The 11334-nt window shown below is 37.6% G+C and overlaps 1 protein-coding gene across 1 annotated transcript; it reads left to right on the top strand.

The window, feature by feature from the left end:
* Positions 1–337: 337 nt before the first annotated feature.
* Positions 338–10534, top strand: LOC139708167 (flavin-containing monooxygenase 5-like). Its single transcript, XM_071620140.1, has 9 exons — positions 338–446; positions 1459–1604; positions 2662–2829; positions 3816–3966; positions 5286–5341; positions 5802–6192; positions 8754–8932; positions 9848–10106; positions 10512–10534. The coding sequence occupies exons 1-9, from the start codon at positions 338–340 to the stop codon at positions 10532–10534; spliced, it is 1482 nt and encodes a 493-aa protein (XP_071476241.1).
* Positions 10535–11334: the final 800 nt, after the last annotated feature.

Consider the following 11334-nt stretch of genomic DNA (forward strand, 5'->3'; position numbering starts at 1 on the left):
AAGGTATCTTATGTCCTTGAGATTTTTTTTGTAGAGAATGCCTTTATTGATCTCAAACTTTGATATTTAAAAGACAATGATAATGATGTATTGATTACTCTTGATTGCGACGTTAACGAATAGATGTTTCATTGAATTGAATTGAATCTTGCTTTAAAGTACATTGTAAAACCCCTGTTTATATGATTAACTCAGTTTTAAACATTTCTTTGCGGCTGAAGTGATATGTTACAGTAAAGATATCTTTAATACAAGTAATATTTTGCTGCTATTAAAACCTCATAAAATTTGCAAAACAACAGATCTGCACTACCACCACTGATTCAAGGCGTCCATTATGAAGAGAGTTGCTGTCATCGGAGCTGGTGTCTCTGGTTTGGTTTCCATCAAAACTTGCTTGGAAGAGGGGCTCGAACCAGTATGTTTTGAGCGAGCAAGTCAAATTGGTGAGAGCCAAGATGAGTGTATACTGATTTCTACCCCCAAGTATTTTTGTTTTGTTATAGCTAGAAGAAGAGTAATAAATGGTTGAGTATAAAATGCATATCACAAACAAAAGACACATTCACAATGGGAAATCACAATGAATGATATCGCAAGACAAAAGTAAATAATGCTTAAAACCTTTTTAATCTTAAATTTGAGACAACCACCTAATGAGAAGAAAAAGACAATTCAGCTTATAGAACAGTGTACTATGACCACAGATAACTCTTGAATACAGAGTATAGACCCATTTGAAGACATCACACATTTTCGTGGTTGGTCGCCGTTCCTCTTATGAAATTGGTAATTTCTCATGAGGACAAGTAAATACTGTCATTCATTTGGGACTTTTTCTATTTATTAATAACTGTTTTGCTTATGTTTTCAAGAGTCCCTTATCCTAATGATTTCTTAATTTATGAATACTTTTTAATTGGACAAGACAGTACAACACAGTTCTTATTTCTTAAATGTATTTTCTAACATTTTTTAATTCAATGTCATCTGTTTTGTTTTCCAGTGCGTGCAAGATACGTAGTTGAAGTAAGACAAAATAATTTGATTATGACAAACAAATATATATATAATATATATATATATATATATATATATGATAATATATGTATATATATGCGGAATATATCTACATGATGTGTGAAGTTTAGTCAGAATGAATGGAAAAGTATTTTCATGCCCAGGTGATACAGGCATGCATTAATCATGTTAACCCATATCCATGTCTGCTTTCAGTAAAGTTGGCTGAAATGCTCATTGTGTATATTTGAATAAGCAAGTGAAAATATAACTAAGGACAGACCACTGAATTGTCTAATCACTTTGCCTACAATAATGTATGATTATGCAGACAACAGCAGACAACATGTCGACTGAATGATTGCGACATCAGTACAGATTCTACAATTGTCCACTGAGACATCATGTGATATTGTCAACCTATGTATTGCTGATCAGGTGGAGTGTGGGTGTTCCCAGAGGAAGAGAGAGCGGACCCACGTGGACCATCATGTATCTACAAAGGACTCGTCACCAATATCTGCAAGCCAATGATGGCTTTCAGTGATTTCCCATTCCCTCCTGAATGGCCGCCATTCTTACAGGTGATTTCACATTTCTATCCTAATAGTCTTCAGTATCACAATTACGAATTTTTCTTTTCATTTTCAAGATTAATTTCAACATAATTATATATATATAATATACATATATATATATATATATATATATATATGTATATTTATATGTATTTAATATATATATATATATATATATATATATATATTCTCCAGAAATTAAGGAACCCTTTTCACAAAGATTGATCGGAAGATTGATTTGCGATTGATGCGATTCAGAAAAGTTACACTCGATCTGCTCTTAAATCTGTACTTTTAATCGAGCGCAAGTATCTTTCTGAAATAGACTTTCGAATCAGTATTGATCTTACGCTCGATTCGTTGAATTCTGCACAAGAGTAAGATCGAGTCAAACTCTTTAGGAAACAGGCCCAAGGTATAATGAAATACAGTCATTATAGGGCCTACGCATACAAAAGTTACAAAATGCACAAAATGCGATTTAGTTAAAACATTCACCTGATTACACGAAACCTTCCTGATGTGAATATAAGCGCAATGGTCAATACATCAGTAATGATATACTTTCATCTTGCAAAGTATTATAGGAGAAACATTACGGAGCCTATACGATATATAGCGGAACTGTTTATTCTTAGGCCCTGATGTCAATAGGGGGAGGGAAAGTATGGAACACGGATAACTTCTTACACCCAAACCACTGAGAGGAAAAAAAAAAGGATGCTGACATAAGCCTCAGAGAAACCACATGATGCAATATTGAGTCATACAATACTTTCACAAAACATTGAAACACACTGAAAAAAAAAAGCAACTGATGTTTTGGTGATTCAAAGGATGGTAATGGGCGCTACTTTCGTTAAAGCGTAACGGTGGCATAATGCATAGCATAGAAAATTAGATTGTGGACCCCTTTACATTTTTCTTCACCCAAATGCAGAGGTTGAGAAGACTTTCTCGTCTTATGCAACTAAATCTATCTGCTTTATTTTTTCTTTAAAGAACAGATATTTGATGTACTGTTTATTGTGTTTGTTTGTTTTTTCATCTATTCACGCATTAGGGTGAGCATGTTCTTAAGTATTACAAGGACTACGCAAATCATTTTGACCTTCTCAAGAACATCCGGTTCAACACCAAAGTGGTTCAAGTGGAGAAAGCAGATGATTTTGAGAAAACAGGAAGATGGATTGTGAGGTCGCAATGTAAGGATGAAGATATCAAGATAGAGGTAAGCCATTAATCCGTAACTTACATTTTTGCAATTCCTTTCCAATCGTATATATAATCATAATATCATATTACTAGTATAGGGCGGTGAGTTGCCTCAGTCGGTGGCGCGTCTGCTTCACGATCCTAAGGGCCCGGGTTCGAACCCGAGTCTGGACTGAGCAATGTTGTGTGTAATCATACCGTCCCCTCTAACAAGAGGCAAAACACTCTGTCCCTCGGATAGGACATAAAATGGACGTCCCATGTATGAGAGAATCACAACTCATATGCACGTAAAAGATCCCGCTTCATTCACTCATCGTAAAGAGCAGGGTGTTGAACCCGGAGGGATTCCACCTCACATCCAACTGGACCCCATGGAAGACCAGGGCCCTGTTGCATGAAACCCTTACCGCTGGACTTACCGCTCCTTTCTAGCGGTAGGTCTTCAAATTAGCGGTAAATTTTACAATCCTTAATTGATGCTGACTGGCTGTGACGCCTAGTTTTGACGGTAGTTACCAATGAAATTCAATGGTAAGTTTTATGCAACGGGCCACAGCTTAACATAGCTGAATATGGGCTATCCAGCCATCTTCACAGATGGAAATGAACAAACAAATATGGATGTGTGTGTGTGTATGTGTGCGTGTGTATGTGTGAATTTATGCATGCTCAATACAATCATATAGATACAATGCAAACAATCACTCTAAGCAGGTTTCCAATACATTATTGATAAACCAAATCTTTTGAAGTATTATAATACATGTACATGTTTTTCTCAGGCAGGCAGCTCACACAATGTTGAATCCTCTGTATTTTGTGTTATTGTCATTAAAACAAAATCAGGGATATACCGGTATTAAGTTCACTTAATGGTCATGTAAAGATTACATTGTTCTTTAAGCTTTCTTTTCTTGTCTCCATTTGTAGCAGCCCTTTATTCTCTTCACCTTTGACTGTGCCTTTATGCCGAGGATTTTAATCTCTCTCACCCGACAGGTATTTGATGCTGTTATGGTGTGCACGGGACTCCATTCATCGGGCTACGTTCCCGAATTCCCTGGCATGTCAGAGTTCAAAGGTCAGGTGCTTCACACCTGTCAGTTTCGCAGAGGATCATATTTCAAGGACAAGACTGTTGTGGTTGTAGGTAATTCTCTCCAAACTTTTAAAAAGTCTTATCCCATCTTTGTGTACTACTTTGACTTTGCAAGTATAGGACTGAAGGAATGTTCGAATGGATACCGATGGAGAGGAAGGGTGTACTTAGACTTCATACGAAATTATCGTTTTGTTCATCAATTATTGCACAGACACCGTAGACATTACTTTTTGGGTTCGGTGTAATAATGTCAGAGGTAAAAATGTCAGAGGTAAAAATGTCAGAAGTAAAAATGTCAGAAGCAAATATGTCACAGGTAAAAATGTCAGAAGTAAAAGTGTCAGAAGTAAAAATGTTTTACCTCTGACATTTTTACCTCATTTTTACGACTGACATTTTTACTTCTGACATTTTTACCTCTGACATTTTTACTTCTGACATTTTTACTTTTGACATTTTTACCTCTGGCATTTTTACCTCTGGCATTTTTACTTCTGACATTTTTACCTCTGACATTTTTACCTGGCACCACTTGTTTAGGGGGTGCGATTCCTGATGAGCAAAAATTGTTAATCAGAGGTCCCCTTGGGACGCTGCAGATTCTCTGGTCCAATAGGGTTTATTGTTCAGTTCAGTTCAGTTCAGTTCAAATTTATTTCATATTTCCACTTTCTCAATGATGAAATTACAAAATGATTGGCCGTAAACAACAAGTAAGAAAATATTCTATGTATACAACCATGTCTTTTGATTGAAAAAAAAAATACTGATCACAAATGTATATAGTCATATATTGAGGATGTCACAAGGAAATATCAGAAATGTGATGAGGCCTATACATAAAAGCAATATCGCTTGTAAAACTGTAGATTCCCGAATTCACAGGCGTGGAATTATACGGAGAACGGATATTCATTTTTTATCTTGACCAACTAAAATTATACCAGTATTGTGATCAATGAGTCTTAATATTTGTGTACAGCTATGTTATAAAATATAAATCATATGTATGATCACACAGAAGATCAAAAGAATGTTGATATGCCATTTTGTATGTGTTATTGTTGTTCTCCAGATGGCCCAACAATAACATTGTTGTTGATTAATGTGCTGCCGCTCTAATACGTTATGTCTTATTTCATGGAGTGCCCCTGTAAGGCAGAGGTATTATGACACTGCATGCATCGGAAAGTCCCGAATCCACTCCGCCCCATTATGTGGTTTTGTTAGGTTCTATAACACGAGCGTGGTACGTTTTATCCGTGATTTTGCTGTCAAGACATGACATAGTATTGGACAACTATTACGAATGTTACTATCGTTATGATTATTATTATCATCATCGTTATTATTTTGTATCGCAACAGGCTCAGGCCATTCTGCAGGTGATGCGGCGGTTTTGTGCGCTGATCATGCTAAAAAGGTAATGATCACATGTAATCATTGGCAGTTTCCAAGTCAGTAAAGGGACGTTAACACATAGAAACATAATGAAAACGATAAAAAGAAATGTTTTAAGTCACTTTTTTTAGTTAGTGGGAAAAATGCTTTCCTATTAACTTTTTAATATGACTTTTTGTACGAGAAAAGTTAAAAGCCGTGAGCCATATACCTGCGCGTCCTTTTTGTAACATACCTTAAATCACCTCATAACGTTGTCTTTATGAAACTGCTCAGAAAGTATTCAGAAATAAGTGTGGATTTTAAAATTCTGCATTCTTCATTGTGAAGAGTGACAGTATATAGGCCTACACAAAACTTAAACATATAAGGTAACAAAAAATATGTCATGTAGCAAGAAAGCAATCGTAAACTTTTAACATCACTCATTCTAATGAAATTGGTAAATAAAATTGAGCTAAACCTTCATGGTGTGTTGACAGGTTTTCCTTAGCCTGAGGGAAGGGTCGTGGATTATTCCTCGTGCCTTTCACAACCAGCCAGTTGATGTTCTTCGCAACAGGCGATGGAGGGATGCCATCCCCTCCTGGTTGGTACGCCGGATGACAGACAGGACGATAAAGTCACTCCAGGACTGGGATAGTCTCGGCCTTCGAAGGCAGAATCCTCCCCACAAGGGCGTAATCATGGTCAACGACCGCATCCCCATGGATATCATGAATGGCAGAATCAGCGTCAGGAGTGGGATCCAGAGCTTCCAAGGGTCAAAGGTCATCTTTGACGATGGGAAGGAAGTGGACGGGGTTGACTGCGTGATATTTGGGACTGGTTACACACTGAGAATTCCATTTGTTGATGATAGCATTCTCTCAGGTAAATTATCAGATGTATAATAACAACTCAGAGTCCTATACTGAACTGCAATGAATTTCCTACTCTTAAGAAATTCTTTAGCGATTCCGAATTTTCATCTTAAGTAAATAATTTGTTTCTAACTCGGATACTCAGAGCTTTGATTTAGGGTAACACATGTGTTGTTGATTTTTGACTATACTAAAAGTCAAACATTCACGTCATAGTTACGTTTGTTATCCTACATTAAGTGTTTGCATAAAGATACACAAGGGTTTAGTGACTAATCTTCCGAATGTGAATTCTTGATAAATTTTCTTGTTCCGACGAAAGCATTATTGAATGCCAGGTTTTGGACAGAGATCGATTGCACCAAGAGATATCCATCAAGTCTATAGATATCAGAAGATTACGCTGATTTTGAAATAAACATCACATGCATTATGCTCGTTTGTAACAACAACAACAATAATAATAATAATAATAATAATAATAATGATAATAATAATAATAATAACAATAATAATAAAGTCACTAACTTATACAGGTTCACGTCACGAGCTCGAGACTGACGAGTCATTCAGCCCACGAGCTAGACTCTGAATGAAAATGCCCGACGAGCTTTAAATCGTATATAAAATAGGCTGACGAGTTATACGGTCCATGAGCAAGACACGACAGGCAAATAAGGTCCATGAGCTAGCTAGACACTAGGCAAATAGTCATGTAAGGCCTTCATGAGTTCTTTACACTATAGGCAGACACGACCTACGAGCTCGACAGAATGAACAGCGTAATCTATAAACAAATAATGAGTGCGTATTTACAGGGCGTCCTGATAATGTCATAGGAAAGAAAAAACAACTATGGGAGCGAGCAGTTTTGTATCTCTATCGGGCATGATGGATTGACGCCTACCTTTTAATGTTTAGAATACGATATTACGATTTTGAGGAGAATATATCATGTAAAAAAAAAAACACTAATCGACGATGTATCGCTGCAATATCAAATGCAGTCTTCAATTGAAAACATTTTGTAGTTTCAGTGATGATAACAATTTTTCTCTCTCATGACAATTCACGACAATCGGATATAGGATAATTTCCATATATGTGCGAAAGTTAATTAATAAAGCTGTGTAGAAAAGGGAGCCAAATCTAACGTCTGCCCCTCTTATATTCTAGCTAAAAACGTGGCAAACCTGACTAGCACACAATATTGGGAAATACATATACATGTATATTTTTTAAATTGGTAACAATCTCGCACCTGTTAGGGTGACGAAACTGTCCCTCCCAACATTGACCCCCCCCCCCATGCCATTATTGCAACACCATACCAATAAGTTGTTTTTTTTAATGATATATACAGTTGAATATACTCTGTACTCTATCGAGCTCGTGCGCCTATATCTAGTGTCGAGCTTGTAAGGTGAGCCTGTTATAATTGTCTATTTTGTGGGCTGTATGACTCGTGGGTGTCAAGCTTGGGGGATGACCCCGCTTATATTACAGCCAAATTAGGGCTCAAATCTAAGTCGACTTTACCTATCCATACATCAGACAAGAAAGAATCAATATACTTTACGGAACATATGTTATTTATCCTCTTGATGAAAAGAACAGAAATTGCGTAGATATAACTATTCACATAGGACCCTTAACAAATTTCACGGTTTAAAGGAAACTAAGGCCAAAAATGTAAGTGTGGATTGCGTGAAAGCAGCTATATTAGTAAAAACACACACTGCTATAGCTTCTGACCACCCGAGCATTGAGAATAAAGGGTTTCTGGGACGAACACTGCACTAGGGCTTTCTATAGCTCAGTCGGTAGAGCACCGGTCTAGCAATCCGGAGGTCTCGGGTTCGAATCCCGATGGAATCCCATTTTCTTTGCTCACTTTTCCAATAATAATTTATATTCTTTCTGGTCAGTTTATTCTGTCTTTATTTGTTACAAACTCAAAAAGCTGCATCACTTCGGTGATCCCTCGCATTTATCCCCAAGTTGAATTATCCTTCGGGTTTATGCCAGGTTCAAGTGTGTGCGTGTGTGTCACACACATACACACTGCTATAGCTTCTGACCACCCGAGCATTGAGAATAAAGGGTTTCTGGGACGAACACTGCACTAGGGCTTTCTATAGCTCAGTCGGTAGAGCACCGGTCTAGCAATCCGGAGGTCTCGGGTTCGAATCCCGATGGAATCCCATTTTCTTTGCTCACTTTTCCAATAAAAACACAATAGTGAAAGTTTTAGGAAAATCGCACAATCAATTCAAAAGTTATGAATGTTTAAAGTTTCTGTGCTGTCATTGATTTATAAGGAAACTGCGACTTGTCATTCCATGGACATCAATGTAATGACAATTCAACACGTTTTCGTTTTCACTTTCACTCAATCCCAGTCTAAATTGGGGCTTTGGTCCCATTTGATTAATACATAGTCTCGTGCGTAGGAAAATACGTGTTGGGCTACTTATCTTACTAGCTTGAATTCCTACACAGATGACTTGGGTCGACTAGACCTTTACCTTCATGTCATCCCACCACATCTGGCCCATCACACTATGGCAGCTGTGGGTTACGTCGTGGCTTTCTACGGTGGCACAGGGTCTGTTGCGGAACTGCAAGCCCGCTATGCCGTCCGGGTGTTCAAGGGAGAAACCAAGTTACCCAGTCTTCCGGAAATGATGTCTGACATCCAGGCCACACGGGACAGAATTTTTAAACAGTTTGGCCGACATAAACTTGTGGTAGGGCACCTCATAGCAATCTTGAGTTACCATGATCTACCCAAGTAAAAGTGTTTCCAGCTGCAAGTGTACATGTATATGCCTCACTAGAGTCTGCTTGTTTAACTTGTCAATGTATCCCGGGTTATAGTAGAATCTTTCAGTTCCCTTCTCAGTGAGTCTGAGTATAACTAAAAACTCTGTTTTCAGTGTGTTGTTTGGTCATCAGTCAAATAAGATAATCACGAGTAAACTATAGGAATTGCAAACTGCTCACCTCATTGGTCACTGCATGCTGTTACTATATCCTATATTAACTCAATTCGAGTCATTCGATAGCTTGAATCAGTCTCGAGTCCAGTCATGAACTTACTGGTCAACACATAAGTCACCTCTTGCTCTCCTAAATCAGCCCATGGGCTCACCGAGGAAGTCACTGCCATGAATGCAAAACTCTAATATTCGGTAGACTCCAAATGAGGGATTGTCGATCAGATTAATTCATGATTACTAGTATATACGAGCCATGTAGTACATTACAGCACAGCAGAACCAGCGCATAACATGATCGTTCAACTCTTGAAGCACTAGCTGTCATGATGATAAAATTTCCTCCTATTCTTTAACCCTGAGCTACATTTCAGCTCTTAAGGCAATTGAATAAATTCAGACTCCGTCTTGCAGAAAGTTCATGATGATAAACGACTTAAGTACAGTTTTACGTGAAATGCAGAATAGGAATCCTTATCCAAGGTTTCAAACATACTGGTGGTCCTGTTTCCTAGAGCTGGGAGGCTATAAATTTGCAATATCTCAAACAATTCACAATGTTCTCGTTCGAAGCATTTCACTCTTAGTTTCAGACTGTTAAAGGTTATAAATATTGCAAATTTCATTCTCTTTTTATGCCCTGTACCAATTGCTTCAATTCAATAGATAGTGCCCTCAAAGTACCAAGACAGACTAGCTCGTGAAATCGGTGCCCTGCCAAGTCTGTGGAAGCTTCTCTTCACCGATCCAAAGCTTGCCTTCAGTTTCTACTTCCATCCAAACTATCCCCCGTGCTATCGCCTTGTGGGACCCCATGCCACGCCCGGCACACGAGAAGCATTCCTCCGTGGTTCTGAAGACCTTATGCATGGCGTCACCCTGAAATCGGTCAGGAATAAGAGCAAGCCACGTACCGAGGAGACGAGTAGGCCTGCAGGTGTTTCCTCATTGTTAATGTTGTTCGTTGCTATAGTGAGTCTTATTTTGGCCTACTGGGTGGGAAGGGTGTAATCACATACAGTGCAAGGATGTTACCATGGTTAAGCATCTGTTGAAGACAGGGGGATGTCATTGTTTTGTACAATATGTGTTCATAATACAGTAACCAATCCAAGACTAGTCCCAAGAATAACAGCAGCGAAGCTACTACACAGAAAATCAGTTATTCATTGCCACATCGCTACTTTAATTCAAGGTTAATGCTTTGTTAGCGGACTTTAAATAGGCAATTATATCCCTCCATCAATACTCTTTTCTGTAGGTATTTCGTTTTCATAAGGGACAGATGAAATTCATTGTACCTTTGTGCTCCCTGCTTTCCTTATTCAAGTGCATTACCACATCGTGTCGTAGTAGAATACAGTAGTATCTAGTTTCATGTATACAAGTGTTCATACATTTCGCCTTAGTAGAACTGTGCAATTCGATATTGATAATGTTCAATGGTGTATGTCAATGTCATGAGGTCTAAATTTTGATTACGCTTTTCCATATGCAAGCAATGTCCTCCAAATGATCTGATGTGGGCATAACCCTTAATATGTTCAAGTCAACTTCTTTTTGATTAGTTCATTTTAAATGTAGAAGTTTACCACGTAATTTTTGACAATATGGATATTTACCTTGCCAGGCTAGTCTGTAAGTTTCATAATACTCGTGTAACGGGTAAAATGCATCATCACACATCGCTGCGAATTGGTAGTTATTATCTCGATGGTAGTAATTTCTTTGTAATATTGTAAAGCGAGGTGGTGACCAAGATATTGATGTCTACAAAACATCACATTCTTTCTACATAAAGACATGATTTGAATGTTACAAAAAATAAAAACCCAGAAAAAAAAAACTTACCGAAACATCATTTCGATTATTTCAGAATGAATTTTCTAATTTTTTGAATAAGATAAATGTTAGGTAATGCAATTGGTTTAGTACAGGTGATCTAACTCAAGATTGAATGAGAACATGCTTCCAATCAAAACTTATTTTTAAGAGATTTGTTTTCCACCTTTTCTTCACAACTGGTTGACGGTCCAGTCCTACAAGAATAACTCAAACCTCTACTTCTTTACATACTAGACGACATCTTTGACTGATGTTAACTATGTGTTGTTGGTGATGTTAACTATGTGTTGTTGGTTTTTTTTTTTACC

This window comes from Diadema antillarum, unplaced genomic scaffold (genome assembly GCF_040938485.1).
Source record: "Diadema antillarum isolate AM-2024a unplaced genomic scaffold, OU_Dant_1.0 seq00001316_RagTag, whole genome shotgun sequence".
NCBI lineage: Eukaryota > Metazoa > Echinodermata > Echinoidea > Diadematoida > Diadematidae > Diadema > Diadema antillarum.

Excerpts from the sequence above, each read along its gene's own strand:
- LOC139708167 (XM_071620140.1), top strand. The coding sequence starts at position 338 with ATGAAGAGAGTTGCTGTCATCGGAGCTGGTGTCTCTGGTTTGGTTTCC. Across the intron at positions 1,605-2,661 it reads AATGGCCGCCATTCTTACAG|GGTGAGCATGTTCTTAAGTA; the intron begins GTGATTTCACAT and ends TTCACGCATTAG. Across the intron at positions 10,107-10,511 it reads GCCACGTACCGAGGAGACGA|TGCATTACCACATCGTGTCG; the intron begins GTAGGCCTGCAG and ends TCCTTATTCAAG.